The sequence below is a fragment of the Gekko japonicus genome, unplaced genomic scaffold, assembly GCF_001447785.1.
Source record: "Gekko japonicus isolate JY-2015 unplaced genomic scaffold, Gekko_japonicus_V1.1 scaffold26, whole genome shotgun sequence".
Taxonomy (NCBI): Eukaryota; Metazoa; Chordata; class Lepidosauria; order Squamata; family Gekkonidae; genus Gekko; species Gekko japonicus.
In genome coordinates, this window is record NW_015174844.1 from 1,293,669 (window position 1) to 1,307,983 (window position 14,315).

The 14,315-nt window shown below is 40.2% G+C and overlaps 1 protein-coding gene across 1 annotated transcript in view; it reads left to right on the forward strand.

The window, feature by feature from the left end:
- The window catches only part of ZDHHC13 (zinc finger, DHHC-type containing 13), a 42,951-nt gene that overhangs the window by 3,592 nt on the left and 25,044 nt on the right, over nucleotides 1–14,315 (forward strand). Inside the window, exons 2-7 of the mRNA XM_015424413.1 lie at nucleotides 2,235–2,377; nucleotides 5,695–5,817; nucleotides 7,277–7,354; nucleotides 9,578–9,722; nucleotides 10,605–10,669; nucleotides 12,579–12,741. Of these exons, the coding sequence (XP_015279899.1) occupies nucleotides 2,235–2,377; nucleotides 5,695–5,817; nucleotides 7,277–7,354; nucleotides 9,578–9,722; nucleotides 10,605–10,669; nucleotides 12,579–12,741 (717 nt within the window). The remainder of the gene's footprint in view (nucleotides 1–2,234; nucleotides 2,378–5,694; nucleotides 5,818–7,276; nucleotides 7,355–9,577; nucleotides 9,723–10,604; nucleotides 10,670–12,578; nucleotides 12,742–14,315) is intronic.

Consider the following 14,315-nt stretch of genomic DNA (forward strand, 5'->3'; position numbering starts at 1 on the left):
GATAGATCTACATTGGGATCTAACTGGGCTCTTATGTGCTTATGATTGAAATATTAATGGTCGCCCTGTGACCTTCCAGTCATCCAAAACCAACAGACACTTTGTCTTGCGTAACGAATGTGGATTTCTCTTCCACTGGACAGTAAGGGGATGTGCTCAACTGCAAGTGGAATCAATATGTGTATACCTTAAATTTTTCACAATACTGATGGACCTGGAAGTAGTTTATTTTTGAAAATGTTCTGTTTCTGTTCCTGTACTAGAGAATATTTACTAGAGAAGTATTTCCTCCTGTACTAGAGAAGTCTTTCTTGAATTTGAGCCACAACCCTGCGATAAACATCATAGAGCAATTGGTTAGGTGGACATTCCCTCATGACAGCATGATGCTAATTTTGTTTGCTATCTACCAAAGAGTCAACTCAGCCCAGTCCATGTGTAGTGGTGGCAGGTGCATGTTTCGGGGGGGATGGCGCATGTGTGGTCCATCAGTACATGTGTAACTCCTCAGAGCCATTTTAAGTCAGGAAATGGCATGGCAGGAGGAGGTTGAAGCTCATTTTTCACCCACCATGTGTTCCTGGTCCAAACTGGGGCTCTGACTTCTTGGCAAATGAGTTTCCTCACTGGTGACATGTGATTGTCTGAGTCAAAGTCAGGGTGGGGAAACTGACACACAACGCATTTCCAGTCATAATGGGTAGTTTGGCTCTAAGTCCTTAAAATTGTTAATTCCTGTTTTCTATTTACCAAGACCTGATGTCAGTGGAGCATTGAGGGGTTAAGTTTCAGCATGGCTGTTTCTCACACTGCTCTGTTTAATATTGGTAGGAGGGGGAAATGTAAGACACACAAAATGTTCTGATTCTTTCCTGTGCCTTTGTGTCCCATCTCCAGGAATAATGCTAGCATAGGAAAACCACACTTTTTATCTGACCCACATAATTACAAGTGACAAATGCTGTCAGAGTGGCATGCAACCCAGCCATGTGGAAGCAGCTCCCATGATGGTGCCATAACACTAAGTGAGGATAGTATTGGGATACGGAATTGTCTTTTAAGAGACACCCATACTCGTACTTCCAAACAGTTTATTAACATTACTATTAGGTCTCACTTCACCCCTAAGGTAGTACCTCCCTAAGGTAGGGAGAGGTGGTGGCTGAATGGAAGCGCCTCTGCTTGGCATGCAGGAGGTCCTCGGTTCAGTCCCTAGCATGTCCTGTTGAAAGGATATCGAAAGCCCTTTCCCTGAGACCCTGGAGAGCTCCTGCTCATCTTAGGCAGTACTGACTTTGATGGACCAGTGGTCTGATTCAGCTTGAGGCAGCTTCATGCGTCCATCGTAAAGGATGAAGCAGAGGAGAGTTATGTGTTGTCCTTTATATGCCTTCCCTAGCATGAAAAGATGTGTAGGCAATGTACTCCTGTGCAGGGGTCATTTCATAGAAAAAGAGCTAGGTAGGTCATTAGCATAACTCATTAGCATATGCCACACCCCCTGACATCAGGGGCCCGGCGGTGGACCTGCAAGGCCAGCGGGAGTGCGAGGAAGCCCCGCCAAAGCCCTCCCTGGCCCCAGGCAGGCAGGGGTGGGGAGAGGCGGGGAGGAAGCAACTTACCCTCCCTCTTCTCCTGCCTCCTCCTGGCTGAATGAGGGCTGGAAGCAGGGCGGCCGGAAGCAGGGGGCGGGGCTTCATCATGTGCCCCGCCTCCCTGCACCTCACCCGGGGGAACTGTGTTCCCCCGCGTTCCCCCCGAAATGACCTCTGCTCCTGTGTATGAATACTGTATATTTAAATTGCACTCTGCTCAGTGTTCCTCAATAGAAGTACCTTAATATGAAGTATGTCAGTATGTCACCTGGCTCTTGCTAGCTTACTGATGAAATAGCATTTTGGGAACATTATGGCCTCTCTCACCTCACCTTTCGTGCACAAATCCTCTCTTCCTCCCTTTCACTATGGGAAGACGTGGCACGTGACTGCACCTAACCATTTTTCAGACCTTTCCTCAGGACTGTACTAGCCACTGCTAAGAACAGTCACACAAATGTCTTCTACAGCAGATTCACTGAGTGCTGACTTTGTGATCTGTGTGTGGGCCTTTTCCCTGCATGGAAGACAACAGTATACAGCAAGTGCCAAATTGTGACTATTATCATGCTCTTTCAGCTTGTAAGTATACAACCCAATGAGGAAAACAATTGTGAAATGTTTGTTGTTAATCAACAGTGTAAAAACCACAGCCACACTCCTCTTGGTCATCATGGCCACAACTGGCCTGACAGGCATGAACATAAAGATCTACCCAAAGAGCAAGATCACCTTCCTTTTGTGGGGGACTGCAGCAACTTCGATATTGTCAAAGCAACCCAGTAAGTGCCCTGGATATTTTATTAGAGCAGATGTTTTACACATGTATGTATTCAGTTTCAACAAGACTGTGTTTGAGAATGTAGTGTACTCTGAGGCCCATTGGGTATGGGAAAGCTTACCTGACCAGCTCTGTAACCAATAGACAGTAAACTCTGGTAACTTTAATAAGTTTCTTTATGGCTTCCAGCAGGGAGAAAACATTTATTCTGGAGAACACTCTCAGACACTGAAAGACTACAATCTCAACACAAAACACAGGAGCCTAGTGAGAAACCTTCTATATAGGCCTTAAGGGTAGGGTTGCCAGCTCTGGGTTGGGAAACACCTGGAAGTTTGGGGGGGGTGGAGCCTGAGGAGGGCAGGGTTTGGGAAGGGGAGGGACTTCAATGGGGTCCAGTGCCAGAGCCCACCTTCCAAAGTGGTTGTTTTCTCCAGGCGAACTGGTCTCTGTTGCCTCGAGATCAGTGGTTATCCCAGGTGATCCCCAGCCACAGTATGGAGGTTAGCAACCCTGCTAGGGGGAGATACAGAAACTAGTTCTTGAGGGCTCAAACAATGCATATACACATACATCTTAGGCAGAGACAAGTAAAATTGCTGTATTTAAAGAGGTAAGCTCCCACAGACACACATCGATTTCATTAGAACAAAGTTTGAGTCCAGTGGCACCTTTAAGACCAACACAGTTTTATTCGAGGTATAAGCTTTCGTGTGCAAGCACACTTCTTCAGATACAGTGAAACAATTTCCTTAACATATAGGAAGAGATGGGGTGGTTAGTTGCCAATTTAATTGTTTCTCTTCCTCGTACCAGTGAGTAGCCTATTTGTCAGATGAAAACTTTCTCCTGCTATTGAGATTCTTGTTCTGTTAACTTCCTGGAAGAAATGAACATCTAGAAACTCTTTCTCTGTTCTCTAAAATCACACATTTTCCATGAATTTAATCAGCAAACCATATTCCAAAGAAACATAAGGCATGCCATAAAACCAATGTAAAACAATATATTACAATTCACATGTATTAGAGGATGATAGAATACATTCCAAATGTTGATACGTTTTGGATTCTGTATAAGAGACTATTGTGCAAAAGAAAACTCACAATCATGATTAAGTAGTATTTGGTCAAGAATCCAGTGCAGGTATTCTTTTAAGACAGGTGCTTCACATGGTTCACGCGAAGGTAGGTCAGTTTTATTCAAGAGGACAGCAAGAGACAATGCACACTTTCCCATGTTTCCAGCACAGCCTTAGTTTGGAATATATGAGTAATTCCACATGTTTAAATTGCATATGTGGGCATACATAAACAATTAACTTGTAGAAAGACAGAAAGACAGCATTTCGAGACCCGAGTTGCCGCATGACGGAATGAGCTCCCGTCTCTAGTTCCAGCTCCTGCCAACCTAGCAGTTCGAAAGCAAGAAATTGCAACTAGATAAATAGCTACCACTTCAGTGGGAAGGTAACAATGTTCCACGCACCTTGGTGTTTAGTCATGCCGGCCACATGACCACGGAAACGTCTTCAGACAGCTCTGGCTCTTCGGCTTTGAAACGGAGATGAGCACCGCAACCCTAGAGTCGGATTCGACTGGCTTTCGAGCAAGGGAACCTTTACCTTTACCTTTATGATGGCCATATCTTTAAATCAAATCAAAATTTTGAAGAAAAGCTTTTTAAAACAATCCTAATTAATTCTGTCAGTAGGAATTTTCTGTTTTTAGGGATTTCCTGGGAAATTTTTCCATTTCTTAACCAGTAATTTCATCCCCTCTACATGAATAGTAACTTTTGCAAAAACAGCCAGAATAGCTTCTTTTCAGTAGACAGCAAGGTTTTGTTCTCTTAATGTAATTGCCAGTTTTGGATTAAGGAAACAAAAGGTTAATTACCACAAATATAAGGGCCAAATACAATCAATCAAAAACATATAAATATTATCAAATATATCAAAATTCATGTATGTATTACAAATTAGATAAAAACAGATATAGGCCCAATAGTAGCCTCAAAACAGGATAAAATCATACATAAGTATCAAACAGAAAACATATGTGACCAAGATCATACGGGTTTCGGCCAATTTGCCCTGCCTCAGTAGTCAAACACATATATTGCACATTAGCTCCAAGTAAAACAATAAATACTGAAAATAGGACCAATTAAAAATGATTTTATAAGAAATCCCAATGATTCAAGGCAAGGGTAGAATCCAGTGGCCTAATTTTCAAATACCTTCTGCCGTGGTCATGTGCTTGTGTCTTAGGGTTGGGGGAGGGTGCCAGGAGGGGGTGGGGCCATCCCCACTGCGATGATGTCACACAGAGTGACATCATCGCATCAGGGATGCAGCGCCCTGTGCACAAGCCCCCCTCCCCGCTTTCCCCCAATTATTTAAAGAGACCCTTCCCTTTAAATGGTTGGGGGGAAGCGTGGACAGCCCGTGCCTGCCCTGCAAGTGGCAAGCTTACCGCTTGCGGGGCAGGCACAGACAGCCCCCGCTTCAAAAGAGCATGGGCTTCTGCCCTACAAGCAACAAATTCACTGATTGCAGGGCAGGCATGCACGGCCCCTGCTCTTTTCAACTGGAGCCATGGACAACTGTTGGGGGCAGGGCAGGGCTTCTCCTCTGCCGGCCAGCTGGCTGGCATCTGGGGGCACCCCCAAAAATTGGGAGATCCCTGCCTTCACCTGGGAACTGGCGACCCTTTTGTGTCTTCAATTTTGTGTCTTTCTCTCTTGGTCCAAAGAAAGTATATTCTCATGCAATTTAGAGTCAATAGCAAGTGAAAGTGGTATGCAATTTGGAGCCAATAACAAGTGAAAGTGATAATATTGTTTTGATTTATGTTATATGTTTTAATTATATGTTTTAATTGATATTATTTGGTCCTTATATTTGTGGTAATTAACCTTTTGGTTTCTTAATTCAACTTATTTGGGTTAAGTTTTTCTTCTCCTCTTTTTGTTCCCGATTGCCAGTTCGGGTACATTTGGGTTATAACTGAGCAATTATGTGTGTGCTTGACAGAAACTTCCAGTGTCCTTTAATCCTTCAACAAGCAAGACTAGAAGCTTTGGTTTTTAGGTCAGCCTCAGTTCCTAACATCAAATATGACCTGGATGTATGGCAAAAGGGTATAATTCTGTATCCTCTTTATATTGTCCACTCTCATAAAGTTAGGAAATGAAGTGTTCACAATCACATATGTTACTGGAGTAAAGGTATACCTTCTTCCATTGTGCCATTCAAACGTAATTCACAGTAATTAAGAGTATGTAAGTAAAATGGATTTTTTCTTGTTCTTTTAGATATGGCCTTTTGGAACGGTGCCAGGAGTTGGTAGAGGCAGGATATGACGTAAGGCAACCAGACAAAGAAAATGTAACCCTTCTTCACTGGGCAGCAATCAATAATCGACTGGAACTTGTAAAGTAAGTTAATGTGTGTGAGAGATTGTATGAGTTTGTGCCTATAAACAAATTAGGGATGAATGTATTTTTAAAGAGAATCTGTCAGAATGTACTATTTAACTTCAAAAGCACATCTATGTGTATACTTACTCTAATATCATTTTATTACTGTTCAACATGTGTACCTTTTCTAAGACTTGAGATCAAATATTATTGAGTTACAATTTACATCAAAAACTTTATTTCCAGTACCTGTAGGTAAAATCTTATTTGTTGTGTTCTTTGCTGTAATGTCTTAATTTGAAAATAGAAAACTTTAAAAAAGAGTATTTCAGAGTAACTTGCTTAACAAAAGTGCATTATTAATTTCACAATTAGAACCCAGCATTTTTATAACATTTATTAGCTGCCTTTCTACCTTGTGGAACTCAAAGCAGCTTACAATATAAATAAAGCAAAAGTTATAAAACACAAAAGAAGAAGATATATGAGGGCACTTGAAAGAGTTATCCTTTCTACAACCAGTTCTAGATCATCTTGCATATTTGTATATTAACATCCCATCTGGCTATGTGAACAAAAGACTATCTTGCAGGTGTATTGGAAAGACCTCTCTTTGTTACTACATCATATTTCCTCGATCTTTCCTCTGGTACTGATAAAAGATGCACAAGTAAAACCACGAGACCTGCTACAAAACCTGCTTAACTATAGTGTTGTGGAAACACTTCCACTAGTAATTGTGGAAGAGTACCAGTGACTATTTTCCTAACAGTTCCTGGGGCTGAATCAATTGTCTCTTGGGTTTGTTGGGCCCAGGCTATTTGGGTATGAATATTAGCCAGGAAGTAAAATGCTGCTTAGGTTCACACAAAGAGCTTATGGTAATGTATGTGAATTTTGGGCTTTGAGCAGCTGACTCCTGTTGTGAAGTGTGTTTAAAATACCACTCTAAAAGTAGCAGGCAGGGCAAAATGGGGTGCTGCTGTTTAAAGAAAAATAGTCTAAAGCCCTCTAAGGTACAAATAAACAATGTGTTGGTTCTTTGTATCCTGGCCATTGTTGTATTGCTATAATTAAAAATCTGATAGAACTTGTTTGTTCCTACATGTATAATGATACATTTTTAGCAATTAACGCTGCCATATTTGTTTCATTGAGAGACCAGTTTTGAAACAGCATTTCTGGTGACTTTTCTAAAATTATCCCAGTGCCTTTACCCAAACAGTATTGAAGTTATAAGAATATTAAGGTAGTGATAAAGTGCTCCGCACATAGTTTGGCATGTGAGTGTATTATCGTTTACTGGATACTTTGTTCCTTAAATTATTCAGTAGGTAGATGTTCAGTGATATTTTTGCTGAAGTAGACATATATCTACCTGACCCAAAAGGTTTTGCTTGGGCATCTGTGCATACTTTTGTCTTGGTATTGATACATCATTATTTATGCAGTGACTTGTATTGTTGTTCTTGTTCAGGTTCTTTATTTCTAAAGGTGCAGTAGTAGATCAACTAGGAGGGGACTTAAATTCAACTCCGCTTCATTGGGCTGTTAGGTATGGAACTTAACAATACGACTTATACGAATTGACTTAATGTATATGAACTGTAGTGTGTGCTGGTGTGGTCTGTTAAGGGAAACTAGATTTTGATTTTTTGAAAATGATTTTGCTACAAATGAGTATCCTGGTAGTTGAATGGTTGTGTGCCAGTCTTAAAGACTTGCTGTGAGGGGTTATTACCAAAATAACAGCTACATGAAACCTAAATTTCTCTTTGGTAAAATTAAAACCACGTACAAACCACTAGATCACACTCCCAAGTGGTTGAATGAGTGCTCCTTCAAGCGCTCATCATTTATAGGGCCCAGGCTTCTGACTTGAAGGGAAAATCAGAAATTTATTTATACCATGTCCAGTGTGAAAATCTTGGTTTCTCTCAGCCAGTAATTCCTCTGTGTTTTTCAAAAAGTTTAATCTAACTAAACATGATAAAATAAGATATTTAACTATCCAAGATAAACAAATCACACTGGCATATGTAAGAGCTATTACAAATAAATGTGAATGCATGACATTTCTATTCTATCTAAGTCAAATCTAAAAATAAATTCAAATTCTTACCAAAGCCTATGCAGAAAAGATCTGGAAAATTTATATTCAAATGGTATAGTGTGTGAATATATGAAAAGGCATCTTTCTGCTGAATTGCCTCTTTTTCAACATGCAAAAAGATAACATCTACATATAGGGTTGCCAAGTCCATCTTCCACCCCCAGCTGTGGACTTTGGGGGCGTTCCTGGAGGGGGCAGGGTATCCCCGATGTGATGACGTTACGTTGGAGACGTCTGTTGCTGCACCAGATCTCCAGAAACGGCAGTTCCCTGCACTTAAAGGAGCTGGTGTTTCCCTTTTAAATGCAGGATCCGGCATTTCCCATTTAAGAGCAGCCGCATTTCCCTTTTAAGAGCATGAAGCTGGCATTTCCCTGCAAGCTTGCGGAGATCAGGCTTGGGAGGAAACACGGGTTCCACACACTTAAAGGGAGAGAGATGGGTGGCTGTGGGTGTTAGGGGTGGGGCTTCCCCCGCCGGCCATTTGGCCGGCGGCGGGTAGAACCCCCCCAAAAAACGGGGGACCCCTGGCAAACCGGGGGGGTTGGCAACCCTATCTACATAGGATACAAATGATACAATAGCAAGCCTGTGAAGGCTAAGGACCAGTTTCCAGTTGCAGTGTCAGTGTTCTTTTTCCTGGAATTTATGATGGCATGGGAAGTTACTGTAACATAGCTGCCTTATGCTAGGTGAATAATTTTCTCAAGGGCACTAACTGTGCAGTAGGAAAATGAGAAAGAAAATGTCTGATAAGCAGATTCAGTGAATAATCAGGCTATCCTCTGCTCAATAATGAAAAGAAACCTATGAGAATGCATACATTCTACACACTGTGAAAATTTACATTAAATTCCAGAACAGTTGTTTATGTTGAATCTCCAACAATTGGGATACTAGACTCAATCTAGAGATCTATGAGCACAAGCAGAAGGCTACATAGCCACTGATGTGCTGGCATTTTCATAGACTCCTTAGGATATTTGTAGCCATATGCACACAGTGCAAGATTTTTGTCGAGTTCTAATTGTTTAAGCAGATCCAGTAATTTATATAGTGTTCCAGGTAAGTACAAATTAAGTACAGACACTCACTGTCTAGAAAAGGGTTGTAGCGCAAAGTTACCCATGAAGTTTTGAGAAATTAACAGATCCCGTTCGGAAACAAAATTATTTCTATTTATAGAATTTTGGAAGAAGTTGAAAGTGATTTTTTTCTTTAAAATTTTCTATAGTTTGAGTATGTTTTATTTTATTTACATAACTATTCAGTCATTTATGCTATCTTCCTGTGTTTTTTCACAGCCATGACCTCGTAGGGCTATCTCTATTTTGTTTGCTAACTACCAGTATTTTGGCTGTTATGAACAAGTGTTGTTTTAAATGCATAATCCTATATCAGAGAACTCTAGGGTCCTATGCCTCATGTGAGATTTCTGTGAATCCCCTGTCCCACTGCATCTACCCCATGCTGTTCCCTAGGATTCAGCAGTCCCCTGAAACTGGATTTCAGGAAGCACTGCAGGCTGCAGGAAGGAGTTGGAGGTGGGAAAGGTTTAATCCACAAGAACAACTCAGTGCATAGGATTCAACACATTTGTAAAAAAATTACTGATAGAATCCATAGAGAAGTGTTTTTAAACTAATAGCTTCTGTCTTTTTCCAGACAAGGACATTTATCTATGGTTATATTGTTATTAAAATTTGGAGCAGACCCAGCTCTCATTGATGGTGAAGGATACAGCAGCCTGCATTTGGCTGTGCTTTTTCAGCACATGCCCATCATAGCTTACTTCATATCATATGGTCAGGTATGTTTTTTAGTACACTGTCCTATGTTTTACTTTCTAACTGTGACTTATTTTGTTTGGTGCTATTATGTAACTTTATAAACATTATAGTGTAATGGTTATTGTTTTAGACAGGGGAGATTAGGATTCAGATCCCCACTATACCATATAGCGCACTGGATGACCTTGGGCCAGGCACCATTTCTCAGCCTAATCATGCTGTGTGGATAAATAGGGAGGGATAGAACCAAGGATGCTGCTGAGAGCTTATTAGAAGAAGGGTGGGGAAAAACCTGAATGAATTAAAAAAACCAAACAAACTGATCATAGCTGAGTCCTAGTGTTTGTGCTGCCATAAACTTCTCACTGCATAATTTTACAGGCACAGCAGCCATTAATTGTAACATAGGCATTTTTTGTCACAACAAATGAGTGCGCCTCTTGTTATCAGCACTGCTAGTATGAGTTGCTTCAAGCCTGAACATACATTATGTTTGATAACACATTTCGGATTCAAATTTTGTAATTCTGAAAATTTAACAGATATGTAACAGATATTCATTTACAATTTCTCCCATGACTTTCTTAGTGTTTTGTGCTTATTTTTGAAAAGTAATGTTACTTGCTGTATACTGTTTAAAAATTAGTAACACTACAGTCTAGACAGAGATAGTCTCTTGTACACCCATTGACTTCAGTCAATTCAGGAGGATGTAAGTCTGTTTAGGATTGCACTGTTAGTATTCCCAGTCGATCATTCCTTACTCGAGTTAGGAAACTATAAATGGTTAATGGAATATGTGGTTTCATTTAATTCAGTAGAACAGTGTCAGTTTATACCTCTAGTTGTAGACGTGGCTGTTAACTTCATTTCCTGAAATATTAGTATCTTTTCATATACAGAGTGTAGATACAACAGATCACAATGGACAAACCCCTCTTATTCTAGCAGCCCATAAAGTACTTGGGTGAGTATGAGTATAAATAACAAACTGCTTATCTTATTGTTTTGCCATACCTGCTCAAGAGATCTTTTATGGAGAAATAAGAGGTCAGATGTTTATTTCCAGAGCAATTGTTCACAGATAACTGGGAAGCTGTTGAAGGCTGGATTTTATTGTAGAAAGTATGATGTGGCCCCTATAAGCACACCTTCTATGAAACTGATATACCCATGTTCACCAATTATTGTGAGGGTGGGGCCTTTTTGATAAAATAATCCAAAGTGTTTCTTTCTTGCTGCTACAACTTCTCCCTCTGCACTGCTCTCTCTTCATGCCCTATGGTAATTTGTTCATAACGCTGGGCCAACCCCTGCCATCACCTTCTCAGTGGTCAAAAGGGACTTCTGGGATAGGGGGAAGATGGTGAAGGTCTGCTTCATAAGATCAGCCCATTTTCCTTTGCTGACTGAAGGGATGTTCAGTTCATCTTATAGTAGGTGTGTAAAATCCCATCAGTGCTTGTGGTTGCCCTCTGTGCATGGGAGGTAAACAGAGGAAAGAACCAAGAGAGAGCTGTCGTTCACCAATTATTGTGAAGGTGGGGCCTTTTTGATAAAATAATCCACAGTGTTTCTTTCTTCCTGCTGCAACTGTTATTGTTCCAGTATGTTATAGCTTATCCCTACCATCTAAAAAATCTTCAAACAAAAGAGCATCTTGTGAGTTTTTTCAGATGCTAGTTATCTTGTGTAGCATAAAATGTATTCTCTAATGTAGTGTTTCGCTAGCACAGTACTGATTTCAGTGTTGATTTGCAAAGCGTTCTTAATAACAGATTTTTTGCATTACAGCTTAATTTTCTTTTATTATGATGAATCTGATTTTTGTCACTGAAAGATACTCCAGGTTACAATGCCAAAGATCATTAGAAACATAGTCCCATGATAATACTGCTTCTGTTGATCTCTTCTCATATTTCTGGCCCACTTACAATATCTTACCCATTAATAAGTGTTGTGTTCTTGCACTGAGCTAACCAGATCCAATGATTTCCATGGAAGCTACCTTAGTGTAGTAGTCTAACTTTTATGATGGCCTTGTACAAGTAATCTTTAGGAAAATATCACAATATGCAGTTCTGTTCTGACCAGTTCAGTTACGGCAGATACATTTACCTAAACATCTCTGTTCGCTCGGGTGGTCTTTTGCCAACATGAGCTGTTCCCATTAATTTTGAGTTGGATCTATTAAGTGCAAGCAGAAGGCATTGGTGGATTTTTACCACCTTCCTCCTTTCCCAGTATCACTTGAAAAGCTGATGCTGGGGGCTGGGAGATCTGCAAGAACAAAATGCTGTACAACTATAGTGAGGAAAGGGAAGTGAGTGAAAATTCCCCTCTCTGAAGCTAGCAAAGCCTCTTGCACCAATGATTTCACCCACTTCTCCCTCTGCACTGCTCTCTCTTCATGCCCTATGGTAATTTGTTCATAACGCTGGGCCAACCCCCGCCATCACCTTCTCAGCGGTCAAAACGGACGTCTGGGATAGGGGGAAGATGGTGAAGGTCTGCTTCATAAGATCAGCCCATTTTCCTTTGCTGACTGAGGGGATGTTCAGTTCATCTTATAGTAGGTGTGTAAAATCTCATCAGTGCTTGTGGTTGCCCTCTGTGCATGGGAGGTAAATAGAGGAAAGAACCAAGAGAGAGCTGTCCTTGCAGCAGTAGCTTTTGGGACCTGGATACTATACCGGGTGGTAGAGACACCTCAGCCTTCCTAGGTATCTGTTTACCTTAAATGTTTAGGTTTTCTTAGGTTCCCAGATACCACTTGCCACATCTAATGTTAAGAAAATTATTTAGTAATGGAGAGCATTCTGCAGTGAGGTGCCTTGTCTTGGCTAATTTCTTTATATACCTTTACTTCCTTCTAGGCTGGAACCTACTCGTTTTTTATTAAAGTTTAATCCTTCTCTGAATGCTGTAGACAACATAGAAAAGAACACTGCATTGCATTGTGCCATTGCCGCAGGAAATGTTAGTGCTGTAGATCTCCTTCTAGAAGCTGGATCCAGTTTAGACATCAAAAATATCAAGGTGTGAGTTGGTTTTATCATGAAGATTCTTATAACTAATAACATCACAAGACCATGTTACTGCTCTAGGGCTGCTTCCTTTCCCCCTAAAGTCAGAGAATCTTGAGTTTTATTTCAAATGAAAGAGCAGTGATAGCTACAGGAAATGTTAAAATTGCTGTTCCATTTTTCTAAACACAGATAAGCTCTGTGCAGAGAACAGAAATCAAATGTGAGTGTACCTGGCTGCCTTAATCTTTACCAACTTTTAAATCCCATTGTAAAGATGAAAGCCAAGAATTCTAAAACCTGTGTAGTAATTAGATCTTATGAACTGCTGCAGGATAGAGCCAGAAAGACCCTGTTTCGTCTTAACTAAAGCATAATCTCCCAACATGGCCTGAGGCAAATCCCTATCCCAACCCCCCTTGCAGTAAGCAAAGAATACTGGCCATGCTTTATGTGGTTGTAAGGATTACAGAAATCATGTATTTGATACATGTACTGTTTGAAGTGCTGCACAAACATTGGTTGGGATCCAAAGAACCTCCTGACTTGTTCTGTGGGACCAAGAGGGTTTATCAAACAGCAACTCTATTGCCAGTAACATGGCAAATTGCTTTTGAAACAAAGTATTTTCCAAAACAGCTTTTGATATGGCATGGCATTCTGCTGTTCAAAGGAAAGAAAATCTAGTTACACTGAGCATGACCAACTCTGTGGTCACACTGAATGACCACACTTTGCATGCTATCTTATAGTTGTTGATATCATTATTTTATGAAATTACATTATTCCTGAAGCAAAATGCTGCATAAAGCTCTCTTGCTTTCCCTTTCTGAAAAGATGAAGCAAGATGGAGATTGATTGATTGATTAGATATAATAATACCTGAGTAAAATCAATAGGAAGATTGCTAAAAGGAATAATGATTGTTCTATTGATTGGAAATGGAGAGGTATCTGATTGTTAGTGTTTTAAAAGAGGTTTGTCTTAAGATACCCCACTATGTGAATTAAATGTGTGGTTTTAAATGGAGGAACTAAATATATATAAGAGTTGTGAAATGGAAGAATAACTTTTTGAGGGATTTAGCTTGTGCTTTCATTAATCCTGTTGCACTTTAGAATTCTTAAACATCCTCAACTGTATGATCCCTCAGGATTTTCTCTGGGGATGATAATGCTGTTTATTTTAACTTTGCTTGGAGGTCTGACTGCATGGTGCATAGAGAATACAATTATTCAAACCACCAATGATATAGCACTCCACTAATTTATCATAATTGAATTTGTTTTACATAAAGATTATCTATTAACCTCTTTTCTAGCCTTCAATTTTAAATACTTTTACTGTTTTTTCATGCCAGAGTCACATTTGCTCGGTTCATATATAATGCCAAACCATGCTTTGTATTACCTGAATGGTTCCATTGCTTGCATGCTCCCCCCCCCCAACTTCTTTTCATGCTCTGTCTCTGTCCCTTTTGGAAAACATAGTTTCCCAAGTTTACCATTATATCTGAACCACAAACTATGGTTTCTACTTGTCATTCAAATGAGATCTCGAAACCATAATAAAATCATGGTAATAATA